Below are 17,358 nucleotides of genomic sequence, written 5' to 3' on the forward strand. Positions count from 1 at the left end.
TCGTCAGATTCTAACAAAAATGAAGGACTTACGCAAAATAAATCCCATTGTTAGGTTACAAAATGTCCAAGACTAAATATCAATTGCTGGTTGCTATGGGTAGACCCTGTTGCTATACAGATACCAAGTGGTTACCTTATTGCTATGCAAATATTATATGCTAAGTTGTGTGCCATTTTATGTTAAGTAACTCCTGCTACATACCATTAGCAATGTAGACTATTGCTAAGTCTTATTGAGACTTTACAGTCAGGTATCAACTAATATATATGTATGTATACGGTATATATTAGTGTTTATTTCATGCAGCTAATGACAACAATTGAGTGTCAAGTGGGCAAAAAGCCACATATGAGCTATAAGGCCCTGTCAAGTAATACCAAGGAAGGGTGCTCCAGGTAGGCGCCTTGCCTGATCTGAGGTGCAACAGGGATTGCGCGATTTCAAATAATTATTATACCCCACGTTGCTGGTGACTTGGCCGAGTCAGAGGGCACCTTGAAGGTGTGACAGATCATGACAGTGTAAACCTCGAGACTGGGGACAGTTGCACGCCACAGTCAGTGAACAGGTAGCTTTGCATGCATGACAATCTCCATCGCTTTGTATGAGAGTTCCAAAAATTGCCAAATGCACTTATTTGCAAATCTGAAGAACGCCCATTTCTATCAATGGGGGTAGCCAGGCCATGCACAACTTCCACTCAATCGCACATTCCAGAACATGTACGATGGAGCCCTATTATCAACACAGAAGGAAGACCCAAAGTTGGCATATACTGTTGACATGGCACAAAAGTGCAAAACAGGACATACCCTTTAAGTTTGGCATACAGTTGAAAGAGCAAGACAACACCCTTAAGCTAGATATATAGTTGAAATAGCTGTCAGCTGATCTAAACAGAGATGAACTGCTGCTAGACCCCTTAAAAGCTGATTTTTCTAGAGCAATAGGTAAAATGTATTATCATATATTAAATTAACTTCGTATATGAATATTATTTGACCGCTGAAATTCAATGGAATGAATCATGAAAATGATGTTTTGGTTGAGCAGTCAATAAAACTAATTCATATCTAGAGTATAAATGCACAACATGTCCCAAAGTATGCTGAATGTGCATCCCCAGCACAGAAAGTTGCGCACAAAGCACACTGACTACCTTTGGAAAATAAGGTATAGAACCTGAGCATAATAGACTATGCTTGCCAGTAAACTGAAAAATAAAATGTATGCCAAATTATACCATCAAGATGTATGCCAAAAAGACACTTTAGGCATTGTGGCGATACGCTACCTGAGTGTGTTGAGGGACACTCGCTTGGCATAGGATTCAAGCACTCAGGCACGGTACCTCACACAAATCTGGTAAAATCCGGTTTATTAAACGTCATAAACCACATGACATTCAGTCTATTTCATTATGTCCATGAACTTATCACAACCACCAGTCTGTTCATGCAGCAGATAAACTTCTCTGCCACATATTACAATCCCCTTGTCCGGGGTTACCTTACAGGAGTTCCACTCCTCACGCTGACTTCACGTCAGTCCCAGGTCCTCAACACAGACCGTCCATAGTAGAGCTCCGCTCTCTCTCAGACCTGTAGGCACACAGGCTGTGCCACGTCCAGCACGCAGGCTCTCCAGCCTAAATATGGTCTCTGTGTGCTGTTCAGGACGTCTGTCCCCACTTGGAACCGTCCAACGCACAGGCCACTCTGCAGTGTCCAGCCAGGACACATGGAAGTCTGTCCACACTTGCAGACTCCCAAACACTCCCACCATGTGCTACACACACCTCCTTTACATAGGTGTAACCACACCCAGGTACCTGTCACATGGCCAGTCAGGTGAGCGTGACATCACCACAGGTCCTTAAACACAAAACCATCTTAGGTGTTCAGACATGCCTCTTTGGGTGGGTTTGTAGGTGACTGGACCCACCCATCTCTCCAATCACCTGGAAGCCTTCCCAATGTAAACAAATCCCTCAGCAGTAGATCTGCTTGAGCAAAACATACCCAGGCTTCCATCACAGGGCCACCCACCTCTGCGATACATATCGGCCATTCACAACACTGCCAGTCACTGTTTCATCACAACTATGCCTCCAAGTGCATCTTGAAGTGCACACACAGTGCCCCCTGGTTGTAACATTGGTCACTGCACCACAGCATACATCATGTCCATTTAAGAATAGTGATGGTATTCCTGATGTATGCCTATACATTTGGGGTAGTGTAAGAATGGGATGTGAACTTGGACTTATAGCACCACTCCAGCAACTTTTATTTATTGAAGTGCTGGAGTGGTATCACTAATCTATATTCCCGGCCCCTAGTAATATATTTACCAGCCACCATCCTCGGTTCTTACTTGCAGTGCTCTGATGTTGCTCCGCCATCTTGTTCTGGCTCTCATAGACTTACATTGAGAAGTAACCTCTGGCCCACACAGCAAACACTGTAGCAATCTGGCAGGTCACAAGCTACAGAAGTGGACTTTTAGCAGCACCGATATTAGAAGACGGTGACTGGTAAGGGAAAGGGAACATAGAGTAGTGACACCACTCCAGCGCTAAAATAAAAAACAAAAAACGCAGGAGCGGTGCTTTAAATAACATGACAACCAAGGTGGCAGAATAATATCCCACCATGTACGTACACGTGATGGGTCCAGCTTCATTGCTTTTAGCAGATACAGTACTGGTAAGGTCTAGAGAAGGGATGGGGAACTCAGGCCCGCGGGCCATTTACGGCCCTTGATGACCTTTTATCCGGCCCCTGGGCACATTCCTGGGGACCGCAATGCTTGGGCCGGCAGATGTATTAATTTCTTCTTGATCTATGAGCATTGGCACGCAGTGTTCGCTACTGAGCTCTGAGGCTCGTGCAAAGAAATATTACATCCTGACACCGATTACCAGTGTCAGGACGTACTTTGTGGGCGGAGTTAGCATGCAATTTGTATGGCCCTAAAGGATGGTATAAATATCCTAATGGCCCTTGGCAGAAACAAGTTTCCCCACCTCTGATTTAGAGGATCTGGCCTTCACAAAAGGAAAGCAAATCCACACACACACGGCAGGATCGCATGCTGAAATGCAATAATATAACAATGTGCAAAGAGCGTACAAGCAAGTAATACAATTACATAGGCTGCACTAATGTATTATACTTCTAAAGGCACATAATTTATTATATTTACAGCCTACATTACAGCACAGCCCAAATATAGATCAATAAACCTCCATCACACAAAGTCCATTTTTCTCATTCACTTTCATTGAGCTAAACTTGAGATTAATAATATCTGTAATTTCTCTTTACGTCAGAGGGTGCACGGAGACGCGATTCTCTTAAGTGATCTTTGTGATTGTGCATGCTGGAAATCACTTACTGGAATTAATATTTGCAGTATACACAGATGTCCCAGATACCTCCTCCTTGTGACGCCAATTTTGAAAGATATAGAACATGAACAGAATAACTCTGAATAAGTTATTAGGGTGTTATGACCAAATAAATGGAAAATATTAGTAGCAACACAAGGGGTGGAGGTTTTTTTATTATTAGGTTTAAATGGACAGTTATCTATTTTATCTATTGAAATTGATTTATATTATGCAAATCATTCAGTGGAATGAATACTAGCAGAATGTCTCACGAATCTTCACTTCCGGTACTATGGTGGAGAAGCAGTTGAAGAGGACCTAGGAGTTAAGGCTTCAGTGGTCTGAAGACTGAAATTATTTTGGATTCTGGTCTTAGATCTGTATTATTTTAGGAAATCTGGTCTGAGGTTTCAATTAATTTGGGGTGCGCCACGGGGTCTGCATTATGTTGGTGGTTTGATCTGAAGTGTGAATTAATTTTACGGGTCTGGACTGCGGTCTGTATTAGCTTAGGAGGTCTGGTTTGAGGTCTTCATGGGAGTGTTTTATCATCTAAATTCACTTTGGGGTTTGGACTTGGGTTTGACTGGGCTAGTATTGTTTGCATACCACTACATTGTTTCCTACCCTGTAGATTCTATTTCTGCGAGCAGCAAAACTGAGTAGGTGGTCAACCAGTTAGAATAGCATGAACAGAAGAACAAGTATGGCTGGCTTTGGTGCCGTGCATCTGCATACTTACTCCTCCGCATCCTCAACTTATTAGATAAGAGGAGCAGGAAGGATCATGAGAACTGGCTGTGAAGCTTGACAGAGAGGCACTAGGGTTCTGCTTGTATTCAGGAAGGTAAAGCAGATGGGAGCTCAAATCGGTTTCACCCAAGAACAGTTTTAGATTCATATCTGAATAAGAGCACAATAAGGCAGCAAGCATCAACTCCATATATCTGAATTTTAGTTATAAAGTTTCAAAGATTCAAAAGCAATAAGACAATTCTACAGATCTAAATTACCAAACTCTAAGCAAGTAAATATGTAGACCCTGAAGTGGATGTAACCTTTTCTTCCATGTACAATATAGGGCCTTTTATGTAACAGTTGTGGAATTTCTCCTTTAACATCAAATGATAGTTCTGCTTGGGAGAGTGATAGAAGAAGTGAAGACAGGTGACAAACCTTTAGATTCCTCAAGATGGAATGTGGTTAAACCATAGAAACCCACTAGGGAATAGAAAGTGTCAGGTGCTGAGGATTGTTCGACCACAGCATTGTGCTTCAATATCCTCTGTCCATTCTAAGATTGATAGGGTGTTTAGTGATAGGATATGTTTCCCTCCAAAAACAGAATTGCTGCACGGTCATAAAATCAGAAGAATTAAAGAGGACCATAAATTTAAAAAAAGACGCATATCCAAGCATATAAATGAAATAACATAAAATATACCAGTGTAGCCTTTTATTTCCAAATTTGAACCCTGAAGTCCCCCTGTATACTGTAGGAACAGCCAATAATTGGGACAGCCTTTCTATTGTCATTTAAAATGATGCATTAGGTGAAGATATGTTTCTGCACTTCTTACACTATCACAATCTACGATAATGATTTCTCTTACCGGACTGCAAGCTTGTGACAGATAACACCAGTGTCTGTAATAACTTCACTCAGCCTGAGCTCCAAGTGAACCTTTCCCTGAAATACAAGCAAAAGAGTAAAAAAAATTACATATGTGAAAAAAATCAACCAAGAGGTAGGGAGCACAATCTATATGTCACTGATGATATTCCATTGGCATGTCTTTACATAACTAAGCCCAGAGTTACCAATGAGACCTCAAACAAAGCTTGGTGACAACCCCAACAGAAGTGTATGGGTCACAGTTCCATTGGTTTATACTCTGCGATAACTAGGAAACAGTTGAAGAAATTTTTACAAGAACTTAACATAAGAGGATGACTCAAGGCCAACCGTAAGTTCATGATGTTGATGAAATGGTAAGACACCGTGCCAATGGCATGTTCAGTTTTAAACAAGGTCAGGAAATAAATCCTGTATGAATAAGAGCGTAAATATTAGTTCATTACGAGTATATTATTGTACAGGCACTTCTACTCGTGCCTTTGATATAAAAGATACAATGTAGCATGCACTGGTTATACCAAACTACTATGTAATCAGATAATAAATAATACACTGATAACAAGGCAAGACATGGATGGGTACAGTAAAAGAAGAGAATAAGCAGGCGTCCTCAGTAGAGTCATGTGAGATTGCATTACTCATTTCCTCAGGCTCTGAATACCTCAAAACCTCAGGAGTAAACATAAGGAGATCACTTTCTGCCAACAGTACCAAGCTGGTAAAGACATGATGCACGTTGCCAATGTGTTTGGACACTCCCTTGCTTTGCTTGATGTACATAGAAATTTTTTATAAAAAAAAAGTCCCACAGAATAGGGCAGATTCAAATCCTGTAAAATATTATGATAGTGTAAACTTTTTTTTTTTTTTTTTTTTTTTTTTTTTTTTTTTAAGGCTGGCAAGCTGCAAACTGGGAGTAATGAAGGCATCACTGGAGGAAGACGCACCTAATTCATTACAGAAGCACTCCTAGGAAGATTTTTCTTTAATAAATCTGTGTACATATGTGATGCAGTGACCCCTGTTACAAGTATGAGGGTGCTGCATGGTCTTACCAGGATACGCACGGAGGCGTATTGAGGCCATGAGAGTGCATTGCAGTTGCACGCATAAATATGATGGTGAGACAAAGTCCGGCATTGTTGTGAATGGTTGGTATGTGTGTCGCAGAGGAAGATACTCTGCACTGTCAGCTTAAAGCAATGTTGTTGTTCTGGGACCTGTACTCCCACAAGAATAGTTGTTGGTATAAGTATGAAGGGATGCTGGCAGGGCTAGTTATGAGAGATGGGCAGGTCGAACTAGCATCACACACACTCCCATCTAGGGGAGTGGTTACAACCATATAATGTGACTGAGGTATGGTCAAATGGTCTCTGAGTATGGATCTGAATGGTCTGCGCTGAAGGTCCTGAAAGAGCCTATGTGTTGGGAGTGCTATCTCCCTGAATAGCACATGGTGGGGCTTTGGACCTGGTGGCCTGGGGTGGTGGACGAACATCCTGAATAGCAGCTGGACAGGCCACTTGCCTGTGTGTTGGACGGTCCCAGATGGGGACGGACGTCCTGAATAGTACACAGGGAGACCGTGGTCCTGGACGGTCTGTGTTGGAAGTTCCTGTGTGTGGAGTCTTCCTGGAAGCACCTGAGAGACCGTGGACCTGGAAGGTCTGTGTTGGGGAAGCTACCGTCCTTCAGTGGGTCTGGCCTGACTGAGGTGTGCCTGCCAGGCAAGTTGGTGATCCCCATAAAGCAGCTTTCCCAGAAATACAGGACTGACAAGGAGTAAGCAGGTGGAGCAGGAGCTCCCGTAAGGTACCTCAATAGAGTGTTGGTGCTTATGATGTTCTATAAAATGTGCGGTCACCCACAGCAACTGGTCAGAGACGGACCAGCGTGTTTAGTTGCCGCAAACTAATGACGTGAACATTAATGTGATGTCCTGATACGGTGATGTAATGAACTGTTCGCGATACGGTTTATGACTCTTTAATAAACCGCATAGACTGTTTTGTGTTAAAAACAGTGCCCGTGTGCATTTATCCCGTTGCCAAGCCAGTGTCCCCCAACACATGCAGTGAGCGTAATCTCACAATATGCATGTAGTATGTGTATTGATGTACTCATTTACTGCCACTTTCTCTGGGACCAACACCGTCCTGCTCCTCTTGTTTGTGATGGCACCACTCTTCAGACTAGCCAGCTCACTCCGTGCTGTGTGGGTGATCCAGAAGTCTTTTACAATATAAGCCTATGGAGCCACGCTGACGGTCCATAGGCTTACATTATAAGAGCCACTTGTGGGTCAGGCAGAACGCAGTGTGACTTGGGGATTATAAAGACTGGTGATGTCACTGAGAAGAGGAGAAGAACAGCACTGGATTCCGGAGATGATGGCGGCGGTTGGCGAGTAATATATATCAGCACACACAGCTTAAAAAACACTTTTTTTAATTAAGTATCTTTATTGAAGTTTTCCAACAATTTTAAGAAGAACATACTACCCGCTTCTGGTAAACACAGAAAATTAAGAACAACTGGGAAGGAGGGGGGGGGGGGGGACATTAAAAAAATACTTAATGGGACTGATTCAATAAGAAGCACATCTCATCTTACAACCAGCGTGCATCTACACTAGAAATGTTACAACAGTGAGACACTGGATTACATTCTGACAAAATTTATGCCACTGCAGTGGGGTAAATCTTTTTATAAATACGTCAGATTAGCTTCGACATTCCCAATTCCCGCCCCATCTACACCCATTTTGGCAAAGCTTGGACTGGTGTAAAAATATAAAAAATTGATAAATTTTTGTGAAAAACTGAAATTTGGAAAAAGACTGCAAGTAGCATCAGCTCTCGCGTTTTCTGGGTGTCCTTTTTCTTTTCTGAAGGAAGTGAAAGTGAAAAGACAACTTGATTGGCTGCAGGGCTCATGTGGCATATCAATGTCACGCAATCCCCGGGAGACCATGTGCAGACATTTCTGGAATGGTGCCAGCAGCGGAGGTGAGTATAGGCTGTTAATATATTACATGGGGGAATATGGTGATTGAGAAGGGGTTGTTTAAAGAGAACTACATTTGCACTGACATATAGAGAAATCCAAGGAAGGGAATAATTACTTTACTACTAAATTTAGCCCGCTAGTCAAGCAGACAATACATGGTCTGTGAAGGCAGTGACTACCAAGGATGTGATTTCACAAATGAAGGGTGTAACTTGAAAGATTTACATGAAAGAGAAAACTAAGCACTCTATTCTTGCTGGAAACAAAAAAAAATCTACATTTTCCTATATTTATTATATGGCAAACTAAAATACATATATAAGGGAACCAGCAATATAAATCAAAATGTAAATATACAAAACTCAAAATTAATCATAAAAAAGGAGGAATCACGAGTTTTTTTTGTATAAAAAATATATATCCTTTATTACATACAATATTAACAATCAATTAACATTATTTATACTATTAGCGACAGTGTGTCAGTATACACAAAAAGGATTGATCCAATATAGGTGATAGCGCAAGCGCAACCACCAGCAGAGACATGGCAGATTGTATGGGGTTCAGAAAAAATTGCAGAGTAGATGGCTGCTCATACATACAAAGCAATGCAGTTCAGTGTGGATATCAGTATATCACCAGTCTACGTATATTAGTTCAATCACATACACCAGGTGACGGTACTGGTGATTAAGCGGCACATTTTATGTAAATGGACCACATAGTTACTCACACATATAGAGCAGTGCAGTTTAATGTAGATATAAATATATCGCCAATCTACATACAATGGTTTAATCACATAAGCCAGGTAACGGCACTGGTGATTAAACAGCACATTTCATGTAAAAGAACCACATACAAACAATAAGACAAAGTAGCGTAGAAAAGGTTAATTACCCATGTTGTAAGAATGTCAGCTCTGCAGGTGATCGCTCTCCCCAATCTCTCTTAATCACCATTTTTTCTGAACCCCATACAATCTGCCATGTCTCTGCTGGTGGTTGCGCTTGCGCTATCACCTATATTGGATCAATCCTTTTTGTGTATACTGACACACTGTCGCTAATATTATAAATAATGTTAATTGATTGTTAATATTGTATGTAATAAAGGATATATATTTTTTATACAAAAAAAACTCGTGATTCCTCCTTTTTTATGATAAAACTAAAATACATGTTGTGCTGTGGAAATATGCACAGTGTAATTGTAATATCTGCCATATATATTAAAATTAGCAGCACAGAATTTTAGAAGTTACTGCACAGAGATCAAAGCTCATGTTTTATAGCGTGCTCCAAACCATCGCTTGACTACCTTCTGCTACAGAATTCCAGGTGCTTACTACCACTGGGTGGCGCTATGATGCTTAGTGAAGACATTATCATTTCAATAGCTGAAAGGGATATGTATAAAGCAACCAGCCTTTGGTGAACTGTTTTTAGAAGCTTTTTATCTGTAATAACTTGCCATGTAATATAGGAAAGTTGGAGCTCTGTATAAGAAATGAAGAGGAAAATGTAATATTAAGGTATAAGACTGAAAACAGTATGGTTCATTTTCTACAAAGGATCATAAAAACTTGGAAGTTATATTGCATGTTGTGCCATGTGGATATAGCAGGAACCAGAACCAAGAGTGAGTAGAGAGTGTCGTTCTTGACACCTAAGCGTGGTTGCAATAAGTGTCAAAATATGGGCAGAGGACATATGTTAATTTAAAATGGACATCCCTTTTCACCTATAGTGGGAGGCAGGATACAAAAAAATGAACTATTTAATACTCTTGCCCCTCATTAAGTCACTGTCCAGTCATAGACCTGAAATTTTCTAAGTAAGTTGACATGTGGTCCTGGAGTCCACAGCTCGGTACTGGGTAAAAAGAGAATTTGGATAATTGAAAATTCTGGGGGTCAGCCAAGTCTTAATGTGCACCATCAATTTCCAAGCCTTCGGGAAACAGAAGAAAACCTATAGGTTGAAACTTTAAAAATGTTTCTCATTTCCCTTTTTTATTTTAGAAGAGTTTTGCAGATTTGTATGTCAGCTTATTTTGCCTCTTTTTTTCAAATTATTATTTTTCAGCTAAATGGAGTAACATGTAAGCCTCATACATGAAAGCTATCACAGACCGTGTTAGGCCAAATGCTCACAGGGTTTTAGTACTAGGCACAAAGGGTTTTTCCGCAAAAAATAGATCTTGGAGTAATCATAATTTCCACAACTAGATGCGTTTAAAATTTTCCTGTGCTGAGATAATCTTCTAAATGTGCCCCTGCTCTGTACTGTGTAATGTCTGTGTCTGACTGTGCAGGAACATGGTCTGATCATACCACAGCTCCTGGGCAGGGGAGGAAGCAAAAAGAGTATACAGATATTACAGCAGGAGGTCATAGCTGATTGTTTAAAAACAGGCAGTGAAATGTTTTACTTCACAAAAACAGTATTTTCCCTCAAAGAAAGAATCAGATGTAATCCCCTGCTGTCCTGTCTGTACACTCTTTTGCTTCCTCCCCTGCTGTCCAGTCTGTACACTCTTTTGCTTCCTCCCCTGCTGTCCTGTCTGTACACTCTTTTGCTTCCTCCCCTGGCCAGGAGATGTAGTATGATCAGACCATGTTCCTTCATGGTCAGACACAGCCATTACACAGTACACAGCAGGGGGACATTTATAAGATTATCAACATATCCTGTTGTAGAACTTATTATTATTATTCAAAGATCTATTGATTAAAATTAACTTTTGTTTGTGGGAAAACCACTTTAACCCTTTCACCTCAAAGCCTGTTTTCATCTTCCTGACCAGGCCAATTTTTACAATTCTGACCAGTGTCACTTTGTGTTTACAACTCTGGAATGCTTCGGTGGATCCCACTAATTCTGATAATGTTTTCTCGTGACACATTACCACTATTAGAAGTACAAAATTTGTTCGACATGACTTACATTTATTTATGAAAATATCGGAAATTTGCAAAAAATTTGGAAAATGTTGCAATTTTCGAACACTTAATTTTTATGCCTTTACAATCAGAGAGTTAGGTCACAAAATAGTTAATAAATAATATTTCCCACATGTCTACTTTACATCAGCACAATTTTTTAAAACAATTTTTTTGTCAGGAAGTTTAAAAGTTAAAACTTGACCAACGATTTCTCATTTTTACAACAAAATTTACAAAACAATTTCTTTTTAGAGACCACATCACATTTGAAGTGACTTTGAGGGGCATATATGACAGAAAATGCCCAAAAGTGACACCATTCTAAAAATTGCACCCCTCAAGGTGTTCAAAACCACAAGAAGTTTATTATATTAACCCCTTCAGGTGCTTCAGAGGAATTAATGGAATGTGGAAGGAAAAAAAATGAACATTTAACTTTTTCACTAAAATTTTATTTTAGACCCCAATTTTTTTTCCACAAGTTTAACAGGAAAAAAATGGACCCCAAAATTTGTTGTGCAATTTCCCCTTAGTACGCAGATTGCTCATATGTGTGGGGAAAACTACTGTTTTGGCACACGGCAGGGCTCAGAAAGGAAGGAGCGGCATTTGACTTTTAGAATGCACTATTTGGTGAAATCATTAGCAGACACCATGTCGTGTTTGGAGAGCCCCTGATGTGCATAAGCAGTGAAAAAACCCACAAGTAACTCCATTTTAGAAACTAGACCCCTCAGGAAACTTATCTAGATGTGTGGTGAGTACAATGAACCCCCAGGTGCTTCATAGAAGTTTATAACAGTGAGTGGTAAAAATACAAAAACAAAAAAAAACAAAAACCACAAATATGTTTTTCGCTCCAAATTTATTATTTTCAAAGGGGTAACAGGAAAAAATGAACCAAAAAATTATTATATTATTATGCAAGTACACGGATACCCCATATGTGGGGGGAAACTATTGTTTGGGTGCATGGCAGGGCTCAGAAAGGATGGAGTGACGTTTTGGAAAGCAGATTTTGATGGAATGTTCTGCAGTTGTCATGCCGCATTTAGAGAGCCCCTGACTTGCCTAAACAGTGTAAACCCCTCACAAGTGACCCCATTTTAGAAACTAGACCCCTCAAGGATCTTCTAGATGTGTGGTGAGCACACTGAACACAAGTGCTTTGCAGAAGTTTATAACGCAGAGCCATGAACATAAAAAAAAAATTCTAATCTTTTCCCACAAAAATGTTCTTTAAGCCACAAGGTTAACAGGGAAAAATGGAACACAAAATTTGTTGCGCAATTTCTCCTGAGTACACCAATATCTCCTTTGTTCCCGAAAACTACTTTTGAGGCACAGTGCAAAGCTCAGAAGGGAATTAGCGCCATATTGGAGTTCATATTTTGCTGGACTGGTTTGAGGGTGCCATGACAGATTGGTAAAGCCCCTGAAGTGCCAGAATAGCACCCCCATAACTGACCCAATTTTACAAACTACACCTGTAAATGAATTCACCTAAGGGTGCAGTGATCATATTGACACCACAGGTGGGTCACAGAATTTTATACCATTTGGCAGCGCAGAAAAAATAATTATATTTTTACCACCAATATTTTGTTTTAGCCCCCGATTTTACATTTTCACACTGGAAAAATAGGTAAAAATGGCACCAAAATTTGTCCACAATTTCTGCTGAATGTGGAAATCCCCCATATGTGGCTGTATAGTACTGCTTAGCCATACCACGAGACTCAGGAGGAACGAAGAGCTATTTTGATCTTGGAGGGCAGATTTTGCTAGAATAGAGGAGAATCCCCCCTCAAGTGACCCCATGTTGGAAATGATACTTCTTTGGGAATTTATCTACAGGTATAGTGACGATTTTGATACCATGGGTGTTTACCAGGAAAGTACAGCAGTGGATGTTGCTGAGTGAAAACTGCAAATTGCCATTGTGGTGCCCATACGTTGTAGTCCCCAGTACGTTGCAGTTACCTGTACATGGTAGTGCCCAGCTCATGTTTTTGGAAAAATGCACCTGTAAATTAGGCGGGCTGTCATTGCTACAGAAATGCAAAACATGTGGACACTAAGGCTATGTGCCTGCGCTGCGTTTTTTTAAGCGTTTCCGCCGCGTTTTTCTGCTGTGGAAACGATTAAAAAATGTTAACAAAACACATCCCATTAATTTTAATAGCATTCCGTAATTACTGTGCCCATGCTTTGTATTTTTCTGCAGCAGAATCGCATTGCGGTAAAATATGCAGCATGTTCATTACTTTGCGGAATCGCGGTGATTCCGATGCCATAGACTTGTATTGGAACACTTGAAATCCGCAAATATTAAAAGATGTTTGCAGATTTCAAGCGCATTTGCTGCGGTTTTGTAAATCAAAACTGAAGCAAATAAGAAGTGACATCATGGGCATCCCATCACGCCATCCCATAATCCAGGAAGACAAGAATCCCAGATCATTCCCATCTTCCTGGATGATGGCTGGTATGATCTGGTATGGACTGGTATGATCGCCTCATAGGAACTTTTTTTTTTTGTCCCAACTTTGTGCTCAAAAACGCTTAAAAACGCTTAGAAAAAAGGCATTAAAAACACGTCCAAAATGCATGAAAAACACATCCAAAACGCATGAAAAACGCATCAAAATCTGCATGCATTTTCCTTGGCAAGGGTGTGCGGTTTTGATGAGGAAAAATCTGCTTCTATTCTGCAAAGTGGGCACATAGCCTAAGGGTATGTGCACACGTTAGGATTTCTTGCAGAAATTTCCTGAAGAAAACCGGAAATTTTCTGCAAGAAATCCGCATTTATTTTTTTTTTGCGTTTTTTTCCCGTTTTTTTAAGCATTTTGCAAGCGAAATTAGCTTGCAGAATGCTAAAGTTTTCCAAGCGATCTGTAGCATCGCTTGGAAAACTGACTGACAGGTCGGTCACACTTGTCAAACATACTGTTTGACAAGTGTGACCAACTTTTTACAATAGATGCTGCTTATGCAGCATCAATAGTAAAAAGATATCATGTTAAAAATAATAAAAAAAATTAAAAAATGGTTATACTCACCCTCTGCAGACAGCCGATCTCCTCAGCGGCGTCCGTTCCTATAGATGGTGTGTGCAGGACCTTCGATGACGTCATCGCGGTCATGTGACCGCGACGTCATCGCAGGTCCTTCACACACACACCATCTATAGGAACGGAAGTGGCAGCATGCACCGCTGAGAGGCGGGAAGACTCCGGTGGCCATCGAAGGTGAGTATATCATTATTTTTTAATTTTAATTCTTTTTTTTTTTTTTTTTTTTTTTTACCAATTATATGGTGCCCAGTCCGTGGAGGAGAGTCTCCTCTCCTCCACCCTGGGTACCAACCGCACATGATCCGCTTACTTCCCGCATGGTGTGCACACCCCAGTGCGGGAAGTAAGCAGATCAGTGCATTCCTAGGTGTGCGGAATCCCTGCAATTCCGCAAATTTAATGAACATGTTGCTTTTTTTTCCGCGATGCGATTTTTTCGCGGAAAAAAATGCAACATCTGCACAAGAAATGCGGAATACACTGAAAATAATGGGAGGCATATGTAAGTGTTTTTTTCGCGAAAAAAACGTGAAAAATACTGAACGTGTGTACATGGCCTCAATGTGATTTAGGCACACTGTGGTGCTCTGAAGGGAGGGGGGCATTTGGATTTCGGAGTGCAGAATTTACTGAATTTCTTTTTTTGAGAGAAGACAAGGAGCTATAGCACTTTTCCACAGCCTTTGTACTACCAGTAACATGGAAGCCCCTATATTTCCGTTAACAGATGACTGACAGGGAATTGTTTTTTTTGTGGATTGAGTTGAAGTTTTTGTAGGGAAAATTTTACATAGCATTTGGGATCACATTTATCCGGTGCTCTAGGCTGAGCACTTACATCGGGGAGTTACTTTGTACTCTGTTTGACCTCAGGTCAGCGATGTACTTTTCTGAGGTGCACAAAACTGCACTTTTATGCACGTCTAAAAAAGACTGACACCGCCAGGTCATAGGCAGCCACACAGTCTCTACAGTGCCTCCATCTGTCTCATTATACGGAATCTTCTGCTGGAGATTCAGTCTGAAACACATTCTTCAATGATTTACACGGAAATCCCGGCGTAATCGCTCAGTGTAAAGCGCAGCATAAATGTGAGCTGAGCCTTACTGCGATCTTTGGGAGGCAGAATTTAAAAAAAAAAAATTAACAGCAGGTGAAGAATTGGGTTAATTTATTTTTTACGCTGTTGCTTGTGCGGAATTAGTGATCAGGTGACTTTATTCTACGGGTTGGTGCGATTACAACAATAACAGATTTATAGGTTTTTTTATGTTTGGCTACTGTCACACAATAAAAGATGCTTTTTATTGCAAAAACTAGTTTTTACTTCACCAAATTTTGATAGCTATAATTTTTCCATATTTCGGCTGCCAGCGTCTTGTGATGGCTTTCTTTTTTTGCTGGACGAGTTGACGTTTTATTGGTACCATTTTTGGGCACATGCCATTTTTTGATCGCTTTCTATTCCGATTTTTGAGAGGCAGAATGAACAAAAACCGGCAATTCAGTAATTGTTTTTATGGGGTTTTTTATGCCGTTCCACGTGTGGTAAATTTGATAAGGCAGCTTTATTCTTTGGGTCAGTACAAATACAGCGATACCACATTTAATTTTTTTTTTAGGCTTTGGCGCTTTTACACAATAAAAACTATAATTATTTTTGCATCACTTTATTCTGAGAGCTATAACGTTTTTATTTTTCTGCTGGCAAGAGATGTATGTGGCTTGTTTTCTGTGGGACAAGATGATGTTTTCAGAGATACCATTATTATTTAGATTAGTTTTATTCTAGTTTTTGACTACAAAACAAAAAAGAGGGCACATCTCACAATAATACAGGATCCACCTGTCACATACAAAGAGGATGCATGAGAAGTGTAAGCGGAAAAGTAGTAAGAATGCCAGGGATCACCAAATAAAAGTAGTTTATCAAAAAAAGTCAAACAAGAAATTCTAAAAACAATTATAACGCATAATTAGTTTAAACAAATATACAGGACAACAACATGATAATGTTCTAAGTCCAATCCCCCCCAGGCGTTTGTAACTAAAAGAGCCACCTTGTGCAGCACTAATGCTGCATTCTGTCAAGGTGGCTCTTTTATTTGGAGTCCCTTCCACCGCTGAAAGAATCATTTTTATAATTTGCCCTCCATACCTGTAGTTTGTCAGGGGGGCATGTCTTTCCTCCCAGGACACAAACGCCTCCCAGCCATCAGTCATTTCCTCTTTTCCCCTGGGCACCACCTCCTCAGTGTTCAGTTATGCCCCCGGTGCCTGCGCTGTAACTTTTTTTCTCGGGCATGCGCAGTTAGCGCTGCCCTTCCACTGACATCACATGATGTCTTCATTCTTGCGCCTGCATGTATGCGCGGCCCGAGATCCCGCCCCACAGTCTCTTCTGATTTATTCACTGTGGGGCTGGGAATCTTGGGCCGCGAGTACACGCAGACGCGAGAATGAAGACATCATGTGATGTGAGTGGAAGCGCAGCGCTAACTGCGTATGCCCGAGAAAAAAAATTACAGCGCAGGCGCCGGGGACATAACTGAACGCTGAGGAGGCGGCGCCCAGGGGAAAGGAGGAAACGACTGATGGCTGTGAGGCGTCTGTATCCTGGGAGGAAAAACATGCCCCCCCTGACAAACCATAGGTATGGAGGGCAAATTATAAAAATGATTCTTTTAGCAGTGGAAGGGACCCCAAATAAAAGAGCCACCTTGACAGAATGCAGCATTAGTGCTGCACAAGGTGGCTCTTTTAGTTACAAACGCCTGGGGGGGGTGACAGGTTCCCACTAATCCGCTAGATGTCAAAAATTAGGTCACAAAATCAATTCATTCACTATACAAAGGAACTTAAGGATATATAGTTAATGATAGATAAGCAATATGTGCCTTATTGAAAAAGCATGTGCTGTCTGAAATTCCAAATTATGTGTCACGCTCACGCCCTGACTGGTGGGCGTGAGCTCGGGGGGTTTGTGGCCCCACTGGGCCACAAACCAGACTACCCTGGAAGGGGCGTGACTATGACAGCTGCCTGGGTTTTCACTGGAGCCTCTGATGGTGAGGTCAGGCTTGTGCAGCAGGCAGCTGCCAGGTGCTACTGCAGGGTGGTGTCTGGCTGTGGCTGCTGATCCCACTTGGGAGACAGGAACACCAGGATTGGTGCGGGCATCAGGCAGGACTGGCAGAAGAGCACGGCTGAAACTCAGACGAGTAGGCTAGCATGGTTGAGACACAGGGCTGGCAGAGACATGGCAGAGAACACAGGGCT

General features: G+C 41.1%; 1 protein-coding gene across 2 annotated transcripts in view; it reads right to left on the bottom strand.

The window, feature by feature from the left end:
* RASA3 (RAS p21 protein activator 3) overlaps nt 1-17,358 on the bottom strand; it is a 231,377-nt gene that overhangs the window by 89,588 nt on the left and 124,431 nt on the right. For both annotated transcript variants that reach the window (XM_077296562.1, XM_077296563.1), the window contains exon 5: nt 5,011-5,087. In XM_077296562.1, the coding sequence (XP_077152677.1) occupies nt 5,011-5,087 (77 nt within the window). The remainder of the gene's footprint in view (nt 1-5,010; nt 5,088-17,358) is intronic.

This window comes from Ranitomeya variabilis, chromosome 3, assembly GCF_051348905.1.
Source record: "Ranitomeya variabilis isolate aRanVar5 chromosome 3, aRanVar5.hap1, whole genome shotgun sequence".
Lineage (NCBI taxonomy): Eukaryota > Metazoa > Chordata > Amphibia > Anura > Dendrobatidae > Ranitomeya > Ranitomeya variabilis.